This window comes from Garra rufa, chromosome 11, assembly GCF_049309525.1.
Source record: "Garra rufa chromosome 11, GarRuf1.0, whole genome shotgun sequence".
Lineage (NCBI taxonomy): Eukaryota > Metazoa > Chordata > Actinopteri > Cypriniformes > Cyprinidae > Garra > Garra rufa.
This window is the reverse complement of record NC_133371.1, coordinates 39029677-39050874: the sequence shown is the minus strand read 5'-3', so window position 1 is coordinate 39050874 and position 21198 is coordinate 39029677. Positions and strand designations below refer to the sequence as shown.

Sequence of the window (21198 nt, the reverse complement as noted above, 5' to 3'; positions counted from 1 at the left end):
TACTGTTAAATCTCTCATCTCAGATTAAAGGTCACTTATGACACACACACACACACACACACAGCCCCATTCTCTCACGCCATCCCTAAGCGTGAAATTGCCTGTGAGTGTTGACTGTCACACCTCTTTGAGTCCTCACCTGAGCCATTATTAAAGTTTACAAAACCCAGACTGAACTGTTTCCTGTCTCCTGACATTTCATTCTCGCCATCCATATCGAACTCACATTAACCATCCTAAATTTGAGATTTAATTAGTGTTTTTGATCATCAGATGGAGAACTTTATGCTGGGACGTCAGCTGACTTCATGGGCCGGGACTTTGCCATTTTCCGAACGTTAGGCAAGCATCATCCAATCAGAACGGAGCAGCACGACTCCAGATGGCTCAATGGTGAGACACAAACACATATTTACTCACATTATTCATGAATGCAAATGAATAAATATGCTATGTACACAGACACAGATTTTTTACATTTCCTACGTTCACAAACAAAGCAATTATTGCAAAGAAAATTAGAGCCGCAAAACAATTAGTTGCAATTAATCGATTCAAAATAGAAGTTTATGTTTGTTTTATACTAATGTATGTGGACTGTGTATATTTAATATGTATTGTTTTAATATATTTTCAATCTAATTTATTCCTGTGATGCAAGACTGAATTTTTTATTTCATTGTATTTGATTTCATTTTATTTCTTTATGAAATTTTATTATTTTATTTTTGTATTATATTTAATTTCATTTTGTTATATTTTATTTAATTATTATTTGTATTTGTATTTTATTGCTTATTTTATTTCATTGTATTTATTCTATAATTTTATTTTATTTCTTTTTATTTTTAATTTAACTTTATTTCTTGTATTTTATTTCATTTCATTTTATTGTATTTTATATCATTTCATTTTATTGTATTTTATTTAATTGTAATTTGTTTTATTTACAGACAAAATCACAATAATACATTTCATTTTATTATTTAAATTAAATTAAATTTTATTTCATTTCATTTCATTGTATTGTATTGTATTTTATTATTTATTTAGTATTTTTTATTTCACAGTTTTTTATTTTTTATTTAATTTAATTTAATTATTTTATTTTGTTATTATATTTTTGTATTTTATTTTATTTCATTTTATTTTATTGTACTTTATTTTATTTTTTACATTTCATTTAATCATTTTATTGTATTGTATTTTATTTCATTTTATTGTATTTCATTTAATTTTTTTTTATTTTTTAGAAATTGTGTGTAATTTGTCCAGTAAGGTCCATTTTATTTTATTTCATTATATTTTATATTTATTTTATTCAATTATTTTATTTTATTGTACTTAATTACATTTTATTTATCTATTTATTTTTAGAAAATGTGTAGTTTGTCCAGGTCCAAGCTTAAGACGAAGGATATATCACAACATGATGTTACTTCTTATTTCCAACTTTTACCTTTTATACTACAATTAATAATTCAATTTAAATTATTTTTTTATTGAGTGGAAACAGTTATTTGTGTGAGAGAGAAACCGAGAACTCCTTAACCAGAAGAACTGGATTTGTAATCTCTATCAGAAACTTTAAAGTTATCAAATGTCATTACTGCATATCTTGTGTGTTAATGTGTGTCTGTACACATCTGACACATAGGATTAACACCAAAAAGCGTCATTTCCTCATACTTCTTCTTTCTTAACCAAAGTAACAATTAAAGAGTAAATGAATGCCTTTGGCTCCAGTGAACATGTTTTGCGTCATAGGACTGGTCACGTAAGTGTGTGTTGATGTGGTGAGGTAACTGTGTAGGTCAATGTGAGCTGGTGCCACAGTAATGCTATGTGAGTTCTGATGTGGTTCTTGGTTCTCTGTGAATACAGCAATAAACCCAAATAACCATGAAAGACAGGCTATGAAGAGCTAGGGGCCCACAATGCCACCTATTCACACTTAACATCTCACTAAGATGTACACACATGTAAATTTGAGAGTCAGACCCATTCAAGTAGGTGAACAATGAAGCCTAATGTAGTTCTCTTGCTATTAGAGTTGCTCCACACTAGTTTTGGCTATGTATTTGTATTATTTTGCGTTAATGTGTTGTTTGTTGTCCTTCCAGATCCTAGATTTGTCAGCGTGCATCTCATCCCAGAGAGTGACAACCCTGAAGACGACAAGATCTATCTGTTCTTCAGGGAGAACGCTATTGATGGAGAGCAAATCAGCAAAGCCACACACGCCAGAATCGGACAGCTGTGCAAGGTACAGATACTTTTCACACATAAATACTCCAAAGGACCCCAAAAAGATGACTTCACTTGCTGGCCCACACACACATAAGATAATTTTATAGCTCAGAAAACTGGAGTTCTCAGTTATGTTTCAGCTTTGCTCCAGATGCAACCTAGGATTATTGGAAAAACGTGCCTCTGTCTATATTTTGAAGTTTGCATCACATAACCAGCTCCATGTGTATGGCTTTCTGATGTAGTAAACTTGCTCGGTAGCACACCTGATACAGCATTGGACTTTTTGGAGTCTTGTGAAACACAAATCATGAAATAGATATAAGACTTAAGCAAATGCATTTTTTATGCATTTGCATCTTATGTTTGTTTTTGTTATGTTTAGTGTAGGTGGTACGTTTCTTTCAAATGTGATAGGTCATTAATCTTTGAGTGCCAATCATTAGACATTTCGTTTACAAACTTGGAAATGTACCTTAAAAATTTTTTTTTTGTTACATTTTTATAACAATTTTAATTAATCAGCTTTTTGATTAATATTTTTCATTTAACCATTAAAAACAGAGTCTAGAAAAATTAAAATGGAAAAAAAAAACTCAATCCAGAAAAAAAGGGAATTTGGGGGGGGGGGGTGAATTTGGGAAAAAATAAAACAGATTTCATAGGGCCTTAAAAATGTTTTATTTTTTAATTGCTGTTAAATTGTGTAGGTTTCATGATTTCAATTAATCAGACATGTTTTTTGATGATCATTACTTTTTAATTTAACCATTACCAACAGTCAAAAAAGTAAAAATGAAAAAAAAAAAAAAAAGCAATCCAGAGAAGAAAAAAAAATGGAATTTAGAAAAAAATAAAACGGGCCTTAAAGTCATAGGGCCTTAAAGATGTAATATTTGTTACATTTTTAATAAATTGCTGTTAAATTGTGTATGATTCATGGTTTCAATTAATCAGATATGCTTTCAGATTAATATTTTTTATGTAACCAATAAAAACAATCTAGAAAAGTTCAAATGGATTAAAAAAACCTAATCCAGAAAAATTGAAAAAAATAAATAAAAAATAATAATAATAATAATAATAATTTGAAAAAAAAATGGAATTCAGGAAAAAAATTTAAAAAAAGATTTCATAGGGCCTTAAAAATGTAATCTTTGTTACATTTTTAATAAACTGCTGTTAAACTGTGTAAGTTCCATGATTTCAATGAGACATGCTTTTTGATTAATATATTTTTTAATTTAACCATTAAAAACAGAGTCTAGAAAAGTTATAATGGAAGAAAATCTCAATCTAGAAAAAAAACTGAATTTGGAAATTTTTTTGGGAAAAAATAAAACAGATTTCATAGGGGCTAACAATTTTTTCTTTTAGTTACATTTTTAATAAATTGCTGTTAAATTGTGCAAGTTTTATGATTTTAATTAATAAGACATGCCTTTTTATTAATATTTTTAATTTAACCATTAAAAACGGAATCTAGAAAAGTTCAAATGGGGAAAAAACTGAGTCCAGAAAAAAAATTGGGAAAAAATAAACTGGATTTCATAGGGGCTTAAAATGCAATTTTTGTTTACATTTTAATAAATTGCTGTTAAATTGGGTAAGTTTTATGATTTCAATTACTCAGACATGCCTTTTGATTGTTTTTTTTTTATTTTATTTTTTATTTAACCACTAAAAACAGAGTCTAGAAAAATTTGAATGGAAAAAAATGCAATCCAGAAAGAAAAAACTAAATTTAGGAAAAAATAAAAAGTATTTTTGAAACAAAAATTTAAATGGAATTTGGGTAAAAATAAAAGATTTCATAGGGCCCTACAAACTGCCATGATACGTAGAGCAGCCAATGTCAAAATGTTGCCAGATCCACTTCCGTCTGTTTCGGATAAAACCAAACACACAACTCACTAGACATTTCACTTTGAAAGTGTGGGAAAACCAGTAAGTAACAATGTTATATAATTAAGCAAAAATGATGCTACAAGCATACTTTTGCCTGTATTTTTCCAAACTGACAATACTGCTGTTGTGCTTGTTGAGATCTTGACAAATTTGAGCAGAGCTTTTTTCAGAAAAATACTTTAAGAAGCAGAAGACTGCTTCCATTTAACTTTGTCGTCTAGAAGAGACAATTGAGATACTAACTAGATCTCATTTGTCTCTACTATACCAATGCATGCAAACACAATTGCTCAATTCCTCTCCTCCTCATGGTGGCGATACAGGTAGCATAATGGCCAAGACGGTGTTTTTGCTCTGTTTTCACCTCTGTTTGGTGGCCTTGCTCTCACCCCCCACCGTGAAACTTAAGAGATGCCTAAAATGTCACAGGAGCCATCAGCCGAGAGAACAAAGGCTCCTCTGTGGAGAAAATGTGAGACTTTGGCAGACTTTCTCAGCTCAAGTGCAAGTCTGCAGCTTGAAGAGGAAGAAAGGTGTTCTCAATTACAGCTCGCTCGGTATTCCGGAATGACTGGAATCCTCCCTTCACCGACGCAGACAATTTTCTTATTATGAAGTGTGTTTAGTTTATGCAACGCATTTTCCAGCCCTGCTAATTAGAGCTGATCAATCCACAGCGAACGAGACTGTTTATATTGCTCATGTATTTCACATGCCGACTGCCAGGTTTTTACGTAAAAAAACAAGATTGTAGACACGTGTGTGTATACACATCCACACACCTCTTTAAAAATTAATGAATCATCAATAGTACTTCTATAAATAAATGGTTTCTGTGCTAGGGATGACTGGAGTTATTGTTTTTTGGGACTTTCATGTTATAGTGCATCTGCAATACTAATAATCTAATGTTTCTTGATCTTTTAACATGTTAGAGGTCATTGTACTGTACTATGAAAACAGTGACTCAGAACTTCCTTGTTAGTCTAAAAACAACATTTATTGAAACCATGCTGCCAAAATGACTCATTTCGCTTTATTACATAGTAGAAATTAATGGATTAGTGCAAGTTTGTTTATTTTCAACTATGTGAAAGTCAGTTAGTTCATCTTGGCAGCTGTAACTGTACAAATGTTTTAAACGTTTTGAAAAGTGTCTTAAAGGAGAAATAGGGTAGGGTATGAGTTTTTGTATGAAAATCATTACATTATAAAATATCAAGTTCAATTTATGACCCCTTTTATCATTTTTAAAAGGAATGAAGATTTGGTTTGTGCTCTGGAAATGAATAATACCTTAAATTGAATTGTGCCTATTCACAATTCAATTTAATTTGGCCAAGCCCCACAGAAATTTACTGAATTTTAGTTCAAATCAATTCAACAGATACTGTCAAACCAAAATTTATTCAGACACCTTCAACATTTCTTACATTATCACAGTTTATTCACTCTAGTTTAGAAAATGGTAATAAAATATGACAAGAACTCAAGAGTGAAACTGTGTCGGAACAAATGATGAGTGAAAAAATGAATTTGATCTTGCAGAAAAGATCTGCATTTAAAAGTTTAAAAAAAGTTTAAATTCAAATTTAAATTTCAAATCTAGTTCCTATTTTATACCTCAATTCAAATGGAATTTAAAAAAAAATTCTGTTCAATTCCAAACGGCACACAACCTTGCCTATAGCATCATGTCTTCTTCAGAAAATGTACAAATTTGGTACTAATTATATTCTTTTTCATTAAAACAATATGTTTTAATTTGTGTCTGACAGAACGATTTTGGAGGCCACAGGAGTTTGGTGAACAAATGGACCACCTTCCTAAAGGCCCGTTTAATCTGCTCTGTTCCTGGTCTGAACGGCATCGACACACACTTCGATGAACTACGTAAGTAGTTACCCATGATATGACAAAATCTAGTTTGGCATATTTAGTTGACCACTCACTTTCAATTGTTTTCGATCGTTTCCAGAGGATGTTTTTCTTATGAGCTCCAAGGATCCCAAAAACCCTATTATCTATGCTGTATTCACAACATCCAGGTATTAAACCATCCAATTTACACCAAATTCCCATTTCTCAAGCCTGAAAGCTTATTCTGTCTTTTTGTATTCAGACCTTGATAATTTGTGTCTTAAGTCCCTAAAGGTGAAGCTGTCAAAAAACTCATAACTGCTGTTTCTCGGGTTTATAGTAACATCTTTAAGGGCTCAGCAGTGTGTATGTACAGTATGGCAGATATCAGAAGGGTGTTTCTAGGCCCCTATGCCCACCGAGATGGACCCAACTACCAATGGGTGCCGTTTTTGGGTAGAGTGCCGTACCCAAGACCTGGCACGGTAAGATGGACAATCAGTATTGATGTCTTTGTCAGAGTTTATGTACTTTTCAAATGCTTGATTGGATTTTGTTACTTCTGGATGCTGACAGTGCCCCAGCAAAACATTTGATGGTTTTGAATCAACAAAAGACTTTCCTGATGACGTTATCACATTTGCGAGAAGCCATCCGGCCATGTACAACCCAGTGTTTCCTATCAACAACCGTCCGATCATAATCAAAACTGATGTTGACTATCAGTTCACTCAGATAGTCGTGGACAAGGTGGAGGCAGAGGATGGCCAGTATGATGTCATGTTTATCGGCACTGGTGAGTTGAATAAACTTCACCCAAAAATGAAAATTAGCCCATTATTTACTCACCCTCCCATCGGAGTTATATTAAAAATTATCCTGGCACCACCAAGCTCTATCAAGAAAATATTATGGATGAATGCCCTTTATTGGACTTGTTTTGGACTGATGAAGAGAAACATCTATGCCATTCTAAAGCTTGGAAGTGCCAGGATAATTTTTAAAATAACTCCAGTTGGATTCAACGGAAAGAAGGAAGTCATATACACATAGGATGCCTGGAAGGTAAGTAAATAATGGGCTAATTTTTATTTTTTCGGTGAAGTAACCCTTTAAAGAGTGTGATTTATTTAGCTTATGCTTACTGTAAAACTCAAGTTAATCATGTTATTTTTTTTACCATAGACATGGGCACAGTTCTCAAGGTGGTTTCCATACCTAGAGGAACATGGCATGACCTTGAAGAAGTCTTGTTGGAAGAGATGACTGTGTTCAGGGTGGGTTTATAGAGCTAATTATATTAATTTATTTGGATTGATTCCTTGAAAACTATTTACTGTACATTCTATTTACTGCACATTTTCCACTAAAACATTATTACTAAGGCATTATTTTTAGGTTTTATTATTTTTCCTCTTTTTCATTCTGAGAACTACTAGTAAAGTAAAAGTATTAAAAACACTTACTTTTTTACAGGAACCAACAGCTATTACTGCGATGGAACTCTCCACAAAGCAGGTTGGTATTTTTAGAACGTCAAACAACTGATGTCTTAATGCAGTGAAGGGGGTGAAAGCACTGATGTCTTAATGCAATAAAGGGGATGAAAGCAGCTCTTTGTAAGTGGAAGCATTGAACATGATTCTATTAGGCAAGTCTAAGAAATATAATTGGTTTGTTAGGTGAAGTGCAGGGAAAATAATATATATATATACAGTTGAGGTCAAAAGTTTACACACCTTGCTGATTCTGCTTAATTATTTTATATAATTAGAGGGATCATACTAAATGCATGTTATTTTTTATTTAGTACTGACCTGAATAAAATACTTCACATATAGTCTGCAAGAGAAAATAATAGTTGAATTTATAAAAATGACCCGGTTCAAAAGTTTACATTAACTTGATTCTTAAAACTGTGTTGTTACCTGAAAGATTCACAGCTGTGTGTTTTTGTTTTGTTTTGTTTAGTGATAGTTGTTCATGAGTCCCTTGTTTATCCTGAACAATTAAAACTGCCTGCTGTTCTTTAGAAAAATCCTTCAGGTCCCACAATTTATTTGGTTTTTCAGCATTTTTGTCTATTTCAACCCTTTCCATCAATAAATGTATGATTCTAAGAGCCATTTTCACACTGAGGACAACTGAGGGACTCATATGCAACTATAACAGAAGGTTCAAATACTCACTGATGCTTTAGAAGGAAATACGATGATTTAAGAGCCGGGGGGTGAAAACTTTTGAACAGAATGAATATTTGTACATTTTTTTATTTTATTTTGCCTAAATATAATACTTTTTTCATTTAGTACTGCCCTTCAGAAGCTACAGATGATGCTTACGTGTGTCCCAGAAGACAAAATAAGTTAAATTTCAAAAACTTTTCACCCCCCTGGCTCTTAATGCATCGTGTTTCCTTCTGAAGCATCACTGAGTGTTTGAACCTTCTGTTATAGTTGCCTCATAGTCCCTCAGTTGTCCTCAGTGTGAAAAGATGGATCTCAAATTCATACAGTCAATGTTGGAAAGGGTTCAAATTCACAAAAATGCTGACCGGAAGGACAGTTTAACTGTGCAGGACAAACAAGGGACTCATTAACTGTTACTTAACTAAAAAAAAAACACAGCTCTGGATCATTCAGGTAACAACACAGTATAACGAATCAAGTGTTTGTAAACTTTTGTAAGGGGTCATTTTCATAAATTCAACTATTATATTCTCTTGTGGACTATATGTAAACATCTTTATGTGAAATATCTTATTCAGGTCAGTCATAAATAAAAAAAATGACATGCATTTTGTATGATTATTTTGGGTATTTTGTATTCTTATTTTGGGTAAAATCATTAACATTTTGCTGATTCTGCAAGGTGTATGTAAACTTTTGACCTTATTTGTATATATAGACACGCACTTTAACAGACGCTAGTCAAACGAGCGTGGGAAAGGTATAGGTGATGACGGAGCTTCAGTAAAACAACAGTAAACTGCGGTAAAGCTAAATTATTTTAACCAGAAGTCTATGATTTTTGCACAGATTATCCTCAATTTTCACCATTCACTCACAATAATACCCAATCTAAGTCTAAGAGGCGATCTCCGCAGTGAAAAAGAGTGAACTGGTCAGCCGAGTTAGCACTGAGTGTTTTGTGGGGAAATTGTCATGCCGCACTGCATTTTGTTGACAGAGGTGATATAGACCAGCCAGATTTATCATGTACCAGTAAACCCAACACAGTTCTCACACTCAGACTGGGTTACACACACACGTTGCTTGGCCTCTAGCTACATTACGCAGAGCAGCGGCTGCTGTCACAGTCACTCACGCAACACAGCAACATGAGGTACTGCCATTAGAGGCCACACATACACACACACTGTCACACACACCAGCTGGTTTTACACTCAGGATTGCAGTGTGAGCTCTCCGTTAGATGGTGTGAATAATCAAGCAGACACTGAGAGGTTATCTAAAGGGATATATAATTAAACAGCTGCGTACAAGCCCCGAGAAAGTTCCTGTATCCTCAGCGAAACATTGAGTCATTAACTCAGTCATTATCAAAACTTTGCCATTATTGTTTTAAGGAAGTCTCAATCTCTCTGCTTTATCTGTACAGCAACAACTCTATCTGGGATCCACCATTGGGGTCTCTCAGATGCCACTGCATCGCTGTGACGTGTACGGGAAGGCCTGCGCTGAGTGCTGTCTGGCACGAGATCCTTATTGTGCCTGGGACGGCTCGCAATGTTCCCGATACTTTCCAACTGCTAAGAGGTACGACGAGGAATGCAGGAACACTGCAAAGTTGAACTAAGATGAAGGAGATGCTTCATGAACTTTGTGTTTTTCCACAATAGGCTTGTGAATTCCTTTGGGTTGACGGATTTTGTACTTTTTTTGAACTAGATCAATTTGATGGATTCAGTTTTTAGTTGGATCTTAATTTTTTGTTAGATAAGCGCTTTACTATTCACATTTTTAGGCTGCATCTGGAAGCACAACTTGCAACACTTCACCCTTAAAGGAGTAGTTTACAGAGTTATTTTAGTACTGTTATAGTATTTATTAATATTTTGAATAAGCTTTTATTTTTATATTTTCATTTTCATTTTAGTTCTAGTAATTTTAAGTGCTTTTGTCAGATTTTTTTAATATTTAGCTTCAGTTTATATTTATTTCAGTTTTAATTTTAGTCCTTCAACTTATTTTATTTCAGTTAGTTGCCAATGCAACATTTCTAATTTTTGTTCACTTTATTGTTTGTTCACATCTTTTTTTGTTTTGTTTACATTTAATAAAATAAAATAATAATAATAATAATAATAATTATGCATTTTTTTATTTTTTTATTTAGCTTCAATTTAGTTTTTTTCCGTTTTAATTTAATACTTCAACTTGCAAGGCAACACTTCTCATTTTTATTCACATGTTTACCTTTTTTTTTTTGCTAATTTTGTTTACATTTAATTTAATTTAATTCACTTTTGTCTGCTTTTTATTTTTATATTTAGCTTCAATTTATTTTATTTTAGTTTTAATTTAATACTTGAACTGCCAAGGCAAAATTGTGTTTACATTTAATTTAATTTGATTTAATTTGTCTTTTTTCTTTTTATATTTAGCTTAATTCTTTTATTTATTTATTTTTTCTCAGTTTCGATTTGACTACTTCAGCTTATTTTATTACAGTTAGTTGCCAAGGCAACATTTAAAATGTTTGTTCACATTTTAACGTCTTTTTTGCAAGTTAATTTAATTTAATTTAATAATTAATGTGCTTTAGTCTGTTTTTGAATTTTATATTTATTTTATTTTAGTTTCATACTTCAACTTCCAAGGAAAAATTTCACATTTTTATTCAAATTTTTTACATCTAATTTTGTTTATGGTTAATTTAATTTAATTTAATTTGATTTTGTCTGATTTTTATTTTTACATTTAGCTTCAGTTAATTAATTTTTTTATTTTTTCATTTTAGTATTTCAACTTATTTTATTTCAGCTAGTTGCCAAGGCAACATTTATAATTTGTGTTCACATTTTAACATCTCGCTTTTTAAAACATCTTTTAAGTTTAAATAAAATTTAATAATTCATTTTATTTAATGTGCTTTTGTCTGTTTATTATTTTTATATTTAGCTTTAATTTATTTAATTTCAGTTATAATTTTGATACTTTAACTTATTTTAAATTGAATTATTACATAAATTATTATTATTACAACCCCATATGATCTTCTTTCTTCCAATAAACAAAAAAAGAGATATTTAGTAAAATGTCTAAACTGCTTTTTTCCATACATAATGGAACTCTAAGGACAAAAAAAGTATATAAGAAGTACCAAAAAAGTAGTTTTTATAACTTCTAAAGTCTTCTCACATGGAAGAAAGTCCATGTAACAACATGATTAAAAAGATTATAATTTTTGGATGAACTGTCCCTTTAATGTCAGTTTTACTATTACTATATATTACACAATGCCAGTTTTACTATTATATACACCACCATTTGAAACTTTCAAGCACTTTTCACAATGCTGTCATTTCATCTTTGAGTTCTTGACCCTATTTGAGTTGTCCATCATAACCTTATTGGATTTCCCAGCTGTCCATTGTAGCACTTAGAAGCACTACTATCGTTTTCACTGTTTAAACTCATCTCCTTTGGCCCGTCAAAAGCAAACATACCCCTACTTAATAGTTCATCTTCAATTTCAAAAACAAGAACAGAACGGGTCTCACTTTTACAATCCATGTCATGTTCCAGTAGCAAGTAATATGGCTCTCAGAGAGGTTCTTTGTGCGCTACTGGTGGTGTTGAAAAGGCCTCACATATTGCCAGCATTATGGAGTTACCTCAAAGGTATATTCAGGACAAGATGTCTCAGGACATATGTTGCATTATACGGCTTTTCATAAAGGTTAGAGACTAAACAGCCCAGAGCTAAAACAGGTTCCATTTCAGACAGACGTATGCTCATGTGGAGCTGTGTTTGATTTACTTTGAGCATAATTTAGTGAGAGCTTTTCTGCGAGACAGATGTGTGTAGGAGTGGATATGTGAGTTGCACTGTGCTCACGCTCACCTGCCCTTTCTAATTTTCTGCTATGTGTGTTGTATGTTCGTAGGAGAACGAGGCGTCAGGATATAAGGAACGGAGACCCTCTGACTCAATGTTCAGATCTACAGCATCACGGTAATATCATGCAATCACAAAACATTTACTATATACAGAAACACACTGGTACTGGGGGTTAATAATTACAAATCTGTATCTATACTGTCCATAACTTTCTGCCAGGTGTATACTAGATAACTAGACTGATACATACTGCTGTTCAAAAGTTTGGAGAATATATTCAGCAAGGATGCATTAAAGAAGTAGTTCACTTCCAGAACAAAAATGTAAAGATAATGTACTCACCCCTTATCATTCAAGATGTTCATGTTTTTCTTTCTTCAGTCGTAAAGAAATTATGTTTTTTGAGGAAAACAATTCAGGAGTTCTCTCCATATAATAGATATGTATGGTGCCCCCGAGTATGAATTTGTTATATCAATTTATATATTTTTAACCGCAAACGCTCATCTTGGTCTAGCTCTGCGGGATTGGTGTGTATTCCTGTTTATGACTCACATCTCATTTTCTCCTCTAACTTCAAAATCGTCCTACATCGATGTTTTATTGTAAAGGCAGTTTGACCTTCCCTGCATGTTCACTTTGTAAACACTGGGTCGGTACTTCTGCAGCAATGTAGGACGATTTTGAAGTTGAAGGAGAAAATGAGATGGGAGTTTTTCGACATACCCTAACTGTATTGAACCAGAGCACAGATAGTTCACGCAGAGATAGACCAAGACAAGAATTTGCGGTTAAAGGTATTTAAATTGTATTTTTTTTTAGAAAATAACCGATCGTTTCACTAGATTAAACGATTCTTCCTCTGCTGGGATCTGCATTTCAGAAGTTCAAACTCGGGGGCACCATAGATATCCATTATATGGAGAGAAATCCTGAAATGTTTTCCTCAAAAAACATAATTTCTTTACGACTGAAGAAAGAAAGACATGAACATCTTGGATGACAAGGGGGCGAGTACATTATCTATACATTTTTGTTCTGGAAGTAAACTACTCCATTAAATTTCTCAAAAGTGACGGTAAAGACATTTATTATGGCGGCATTTTAGTGCCACATAAAAAAAAAGTCATAATATTTCGAGAATAAAGTCGAAATTACGAGAATAAACTCAAAATATTATGAGAATAAAGTCGTAATACTATGAGAATAAAGCCTAAATATTTCTAGAATACAGTTGCAGTTACGAGAATAAAAGCTTCATTGTTTTGAGAATAAAGTCAAAATGTTTCAAGAATAAAGTCGAAATGTTTCAAGATTAAAGTGTAAATTAATTTGTAGCAATTATGGGATTGATGTTTGTAATATTTAGAGTATAAAGTCGAAATTACTATGATAAAGTCAAAATATTACGAAAATAAAGTCAAAATGCTACGAGAATAAAGTCAAAATATTTCGAGAATAATGACGAAATTACGAGAATACACTCAAAATATTACAAAAATAAAGTCGAAATACCATGAGAATAAAGTCAAAATATTTCGAGAATAATGTCGAAATTACGAGAATACACTCAAAATATTACGAAAATAAAGTCGAAATACCATGAGAATAAACTCAAAATATTACGAGAATAAAGTCGAAATACTATTAGAATAAAGCCTAAATATTTCTAGAATACAGTTGAATTTTTGAGAATAAAAGATAATTGTTTTGAGAATAAAGTCAAAATGTTTCAAGAATAAAGTCGAAATGTTTCAAGATTAAAGTGTAAATTAATTTGTAGCAATTATGGGATTGAAGTTTGTAATATTTAGAGAATAAAGTCGAAATTACTAAAATAAAGTCAAAATATTACGAAAATAAAGTCAAAATATTACGAGAATAAAGTCGAAATACTATGAGAATAAAGCCTAAATATTTCTAGAATACAGTTGAATTTATGAGAATAAAAGCTAATTGTTTTGAGAATAAAGTCGAAATGTTTCAAGAATAAAGTGTAATTAATTTGTAGCAATTATGGGATTGAAGTTTGTAATATTTAGAGAATAAAGTCAAAATTACTAGAATAAAGTCAAAATATTACGAGAATAAATTCAAAATACTACGAGAATAAAGTCAAAATATTTAGAAAATAAAGTCGAAATTTCGAGAATTTCGAGTAATGATGCTGAATATTCAGCTTTGCATCACAGGATTAAACTACATTTTAAAATATACTAAAATAGAAAACATTTTATTTTGTAAAAATATTTCACAATATTACTGTTTTACTTTTTAAACATTAAAAAACTTACTGATCCCAATTTTTTTAATTGAAGTACACTAGTTAACTAAATAGTAATTTACCAAATGTTTTAATCCATTTGGTAGTGCCATAACACCTATAACAGAAACAATCCTCCTTTTGTTTGCCAGCAATACATAACGCCACCCCAGCATATGTGGCCCTGGACCACAAAACCAATCATAAGGGTCATTTTTTTGGAACTGAGATTTATACATCATCTGAATAAATAAGTTTTCCATTGATGTATAGTTTGTTAGAATAGGACAACATTTGGCTGAGATACAACTATAGCAAATCTGGAGTCTGAGGGTGCAAAAAAATCTAAATATTGAGAAAAAGTTGTCCAAATGAAGTTCTTAGCAATGCATATTACTAATAAAAAATTACGTTTTGATATATTTACGGTAGAAAATGTACAAAATATCTTCATGGGACATGATTTTTACTTACTATCCTACTGATTTTGGCATAAAAAATGTTGATAACTTTGACCCATACAATGTATTTTTGGCTACTGCAAATATACCTGTGCTATTAAAGACTGGTTTTGTGGTTCAGGGTCACTTATTTTATTGTTTTTTGAAGAGTATTTCTATCAAACAGTCTTAGCCCTAGTTTATAACCTAAGTTAGCGCTAAAAACAAATAAAAATGGCAAAATGTATTCATAGGAATTGTTGCTCCAAGATCAAAGAATGTTGTTGATCCAACTTGTAGATCTTACTACTTGGCTACATGTACATTTTTTTGACTTCATGATAACATGCTAGCAAAAAAGCAGTGAGGGTGTCACACTTTTCTCAACGCCTCTTCATAAAATAAAATTCAGGATGTACGGAAAAACTAAAATTTTGAAGCCAAAGGGGTAATTGCAACTGTTAATAACAATGTTTTAATGAAAGCTCTGCATACATGCCATACATGCCAGGTTAGTGTTTAATTAAAGCTTTTGAAGTAAAACACAGCCTAAAAAGGTCATTCAGCTATGTTAATGACATTTTTAACTGCTGAGAAACTGTTTCACAGCTGTTGCAAAAATACAGGCTCCAGAACGTGCATTTACGTCCATCTACCGTTCAAAAGTTTAGGGTCTGCGTTTATTTGATCATAAAAGCAGTAATATTGTGAAATATTATTACAGTTTTAAATAACTGGTTTGAATATATTTTTTAACGTTGAATTTATTCCTGTGATGCAAAGCTGAATTTTCAGCATATTTGCATAGTCTTCAGTGTCACATGATTCTTCAGAAATCGTTCTTATATGCAGATTTGCTGCTTAAACATTTCTCGTTATTATCAGTGTTGAAAGGTATTCTTTTTTTATCTTACTGACCACTAACCTTTAAAATGATAGTGATCACATTCATTGGGACCACACACAGATTTCCTGTGTCGGACACACCTCATTACAGTGGCACCGCTAACCCACAGCACCACGCTTTGACGTTTCATAGCTCAGACTTTAAAGGACGGCAGAAGAAAATGAAAGACTGAGGAATAGATGGCGCTTAACACAACAAGTGATTTCTTTTTTGGTCTCTCTTGGCCTTGAATCCCTATAGACCTGAAACATGCTGAGAGACACACAGCTGTGATATAGACATGCTGGGTGTGAGTTTACTAGTGTGAGAGCATATGGTCTGAACTATCAGTTTGTATTCTCACTGTTGGATGTCCTGTCTGTCTGTATCAGAATTAAGATTGCTCACTTCTTTCTTTGTTTCCCTCTCTATGTGAGCAGATGAGACAGACGGAGAGAGTGGTTTGCTGGATAAGACGGTGTACGGGGTTGAAAACAGCAGCTCTTTTCTGGAGTGCAGTCCTAAATCCCAGCGTGCCCTTATTTACTGGCAGTTTCAGAGACATGGAGAAGATCGCAAACAAGAGGTATGTTCTGTTGTGTGTTTTGGAGGCCAAAACCACTAGTTATCAGCATAACAAGTAAAGAGTTTTAAGTAAATTGAAAAAAATAACGTGATTTTATTTTTTAGTATTCGGGTTAGTCTCTCTTTTACTTAAATGTCAGCATTAATTTGAGATGCATGAACCTCAAGCTGCTCAGACCTGATGATCATGATCTCTAGCATGATTCGAGAATGATCCAAAGAGCACTGATGTGCTTTAATGAAGGAAAAAAAACCATCTGATCCTCTACAGGATGATCAGTGTTACTTATGTTTTATTTTAATGACCTAGAAATAGAATCTTACATATTGTCTTATTAATTTTATAGAATTTTTTTATTCATTTATTTAATTTTATAGATTTTTTAAATTATTTTGTTATGAATGTTTCAAATTCCTTTATTAATTTATTTTTAAAATTCCTTTCACAAAAAAAAATAATTAAAAATGAATATATTCATTAATAAATATACATTAAATATGAATTAATTAAAATGTAAAAAAAAAAATATTTCAACAAATTAATAATAATGATAATAATGTATGACCAGTGGTTGTTTGAACTGAAAAATCACAGTGAATCTGACTTTTTTATGTCTAGTGGGGAAATAAATAAGATATACATTTGATTTTCGCAATGTTAAATATCAGGTCAGAAAGCTTTATCAATCTTACTCAAAATTTCTCAAAATAATGTGATTGATTTACACTGATAAAAAAAATAATTAATTGCATTGTATATAGTCATAATTGTATATAGAGGATCAAACAGAATGGTGCAAAATAAATTTACTTAAATATACATGGATATACATTATATGCCAAATGATGTGAAGTTTAACAAAACTGTAGGGTTTTCCGGTTTCATATGTTGTAATAATAAAATAGGATATTGGATTAAAATATGAAATTTGTTGATAAACATGCTGTCACAAATGTTGACTTTTTAAATCAGTGTCTGATATGGATCACATAAAAAACTGCTGTTCAAAAGTTTGGGATCCGTTAGATTTAATTTTTTTTTTTTTTAATGATATTTAATCTCTTATTCTTACCAAGGCTGTATTTATTTAATCACAAATACAGAAAAAAACACTAATATTGTGAAATATTATTGCAATTTCTAATTTTGGTTTCCTATTTTAATATACCTTAAAATATAATTTATTTCTGTGACTTAGCACTGAATTTTCATCAGCCATTACTCTAGTCTTCAGTGTCACATGATCCTTCAGAAATCATTCAAATACGCTGATTTATTTTCAGTGTTGAAACTGTTGTGCTGCTTAATATTTTTTTGGGAACCTGTGATATTTTTTCTTTGATGAATAAAAAGAACAACATCTATTCAAAATATAAATCTTCTCTAACAATATAACCCTTTACTATCACTTCTTTTGCATTTAACACATCTTCAAAAAAAAGTATATTTTGAATAACACTTTTTAACTTTTTATTTATACAAGAATCCTGAAAAAAGTATCACAGGTCCTAAAAATATTAAGCAACAGTCCAACTGTTTCCAACATTGATAATAAATCAGCATATTAGAATGATTTCTGAAGGATCATGTGACACTAAAGACAAATAACGATGCTAAAAATTCAGCTTTTCAGCTTTGTTTTACAATATAATAAATTAGGTTTTCTATTTTAATATACTTTGAATTTTAAAAATGTTAAAACTTTTAATTTAAATTGCAATAATATTTCACTAAATTACTTTTTTTACTGTATTTTTGATCAAATAAATGCAGCCTTGATGAGCATAAGAAACTTCTTAAAAAAAAATTTTTTTTTTGAACACCACTGTATATTTGACTAGAAAATTTACTTGAAAAATTGAATCAGGCGCATTGGTTTATGGGGTGAACGCAGCCAAAAATGCTAAAACTGTTGTTGTCAATAATGTTTATAGTACTCAGAGCATGTGATCTGATCACATCATGTGTACATTTTTTTTTTTAGATAAAGTCAGATGAGCGAGTGTTGGGCACAGAACAGGGTCTGCTAATCCGAACCCTCCATCAGAAAGACTCAGGTGTGTATTACTGCCACGCTGTTGAACACGGCTTCATCCAGACTCTCCTCCGCCTGACGCTCAACGTCATTCCCACCGAACACCTGGATGACCTCCTACACCGAGACACCCCCGACAGCAACGACCCAGCCAACGGCAAGATGTGGTACCGTGACTTCCTGTCCCTCATCAACCCGCCGAGCCCAAACAGCGTCGACCAGCTCTGCGAGCAGGTTTGGAAAAGAGAACGGAAACAGCGCAGACAGAAAGCCAATCTGCTGCACGCCAGCCAATCACATGCCAGCCAGCTCATCCACTCCAGCCAATCACACACCAGTAAGTGGAAGCTGCTACAGGAAAACAAGAAAGGACGCAATCGCAGGACCCACGAGATGCAGCGGGCGCCCCGCAGTGTGTGACACTGGCAATACAAACGGAGGAAATCCAATAGACTTCTACTGAGGCTAGAGACAGGAAAAACGGAATTCCACTTCCTGTAGTGTGTGTGCGTGAGAGACTTACCTATGAACCGGAGCACATCTTCATTCACACGTATTGAGACTCGAACTCTGAGAGGACGGAACGGGACACACAGATACTGAAATACCTGTAAATATGACATAAACACAAAATTATACTGTGAGACAGGTTTCAGTCTGTATACAAACCTTGTTTCATTTTATGAGGGACAAAACATGGATGCTGAAAGACCACTGTTTAACCTCCATTTAGCTGAAGCACAATCCCAGTGCGTTCTGGGTAATGAACTTGTCAGTAATATTATGTGTATAGAGTGTGTTGACCTTAACATATACTGTATATCTTTGTATCAGAACGGTAGGCCCTATTGTTTATGTACGTATCTATTAATTAGAAATTATTCTTCATTCTTTTCCCCCTCTTTCCATCATCCTCCTTGTGTTTTCTATTTTCATCTGCTGCAAAAGCAACGCCTCAGCAAATCCATTAATGGGACTGTGTTGTTCCTCTGAATAAGCTCTTCCTGACAGGAAAAAATAAGTAAAAACTTTTCTGCTATTTTTTTTAGATTAATATTTAATTTTGTACTTTGCCAGAGTATATCTAAAATATTACATAATAGATTTATTTTATTATTAGTTGTCCTCATTGTAAAACCACTGAACCGTGAGGGTAAACAAGCCCTCTTCACTAACTTTTTCCTTCTCAGTTAAGTTATTTGTTGACATGATTTCATCTGTTCACATTCACGTTATATAAAGCATTGTGGTTGAGTATGTGGAATATGGTGGCATTTATTGCCTTTTTGTCATGTTTGTCACACATACACAGGCGAAATATAGGTTTTCACTACATGTACAAAAGCAGAATTTATGAAAAACCAATTCACACTACCACTATGGAGAGAATTTGAGTGTTTTTCAGCTTCTGTTCATGGCATAACATCATTATTATTATTATTGTTGATGGCCTTTGTAACTGCTAAAGAAGTTTAGATTTTTTAAAGCTATTTTTCTGTAACATTCAAGCCCATATTTAAAGTCAACACAGAATTTTAGTATGTCTGGATCCCATTTTTCTACAATAATGTGGCATTTTTGAGTGAAACGGCATAATTAATAATTTTATAAATTGTATTCCCTTAGAAACTGATTGGATTTTAAAAAGTAAGCATTTAAAAAACACTTGTATATTATACACACAGTAGAAAAAAAACTAATGTTCATTCTGTAATTCAAAAGAAAAAAAAAATGTTTTCTCTCAGACTACTTTCCATGCCACAAAAGCTGCATAAATGTCAACCAATGGGTGGCGCCATTGATTTATTCCTCATCGCTATATATATATATATATATATATACGTCTCAGATATATATATATACACAGTTGAAGACAAAAGTTTACATACACCTTGCAGAAACTGCAAAATGTTAATTATTTTAACAAAGTAAGAGGGATCATACAAAATGCATGTTGTTGTTTATTTAGTACTGACCTGAATAAGATGTTTCACATAAAATGTTTATATATATATAGTCCACAAGAAAAAAATAGTTTAATTTATAAAAATTACCCAGTTCAAAAGTTTACATCCCCTTGATTCTTAATATTGTTTTGTTACCTGAATAATCCACAGCTGTGTTTTTATATTTAGTAATAGTTGTTCATGAGTCCCGCTGTTCTTCAAAAAAATCCTTCAGTTCAAATTCTTTGGTTTTCCAAGATTTTTGTGTATTTGAACCTTTTCCAACAATGACACTGTGATTTGGAGATGCATCTTTTTATACTGAGGACAACTGAGGGATTCATATGCAACTATTACAGAAGGTTCAAACTCTCACTGATGCTTCAGAAGAAAACACAATGCATTAAGAGCTGGGGGGGGGTGAAAACTTTAAATTATTTTGTCTTCTGGGAAAGAAGTATCTTCTGTAGCTTCCGAAGGGCAGTACTAAATGAAAAAAATATGATATTTAACTTTTGATTCTGTTCAACAGTTTACAACCCTGGCTCTTACTGTATCTATATGTACACATAACTTATTTAGGTCAGTAGTAAACAAAAAAATAACATGCATTTTGTATGATCCCTTTTATTTTAGTAAAATAATTAACATTTTGCAGATTCTGCAAGGTGTATGTAAACTTGTGACTCAATCATGAATCATGATAATAAGACCCAAGCTTGTGTTGAAAGAGTAAATAGGGCTGATGTTAATTTTCCGTTGACTTTAAATATGAGAGGGCAAGGGAGGACAAATTTACAACTGTTATATAATATACCAAGCCTGTCCCTTGGCTGAGGAAGGGACAGCTGTGTGACTGGAACTGCTGGGATCAGAAACAGAACACAGCTGAGACCGGACTCACAGATTCCTTAAGAAGTCCTACTTTTACCCCTCC

At 32.3% G+C, this 21198-nt stretch overlaps 1 protein-coding gene across 1 annotated transcript in view; it reads left to right on the top strand.

The window, feature by feature from the left end:
• Positions 1 to 20135, top strand: part of sema3ab (sema domain, immunoglobulin domain (Ig), short basic domain, secreted, (semaphorin) 3Ab) — a 54653-nt gene extending 34518 nt beyond the window's left edge. The window contains exons 6-17 of the mRNA XM_073850012.1: positions 274 to 393; positions 2124 to 2266; positions 5937 to 6051; positions 6137 to 6206; positions 6359 to 6503; positions 6595 to 6814; positions 7204 to 7295; positions 7495 to 7536; positions 9640 to 9797; positions 12152 to 12219; positions 16135 to 16280; positions 18265 to 20135. Of these exons, the coding sequence (XP_073706113.1) occupies positions 274 to 393; positions 2124 to 2266; positions 5937 to 6051; positions 6137 to 6206; positions 6359 to 6503; positions 6595 to 6814; positions 7204 to 7295; positions 7495 to 7536; positions 9640 to 9797; positions 12152 to 12219; positions 16135 to 16280; positions 18265 to 18735 (1790 nt within the window). The 3' untranslated portion in view covers positions 18736 to 20135. The remainder of the gene's footprint in view (positions 1 to 273; positions 394 to 2123; positions 2267 to 5936; positions 6052 to 6136; positions 6207 to 6358; positions 6504 to 6594; positions 6815 to 7203; positions 7296 to 7494; positions 7537 to 9639; positions 9798 to 12151; positions 12220 to 16134; positions 16281 to 18264) is intronic.
• The last annotated feature ends 1063 nt before the right edge of the window (positions 20136 to 21198 follow it).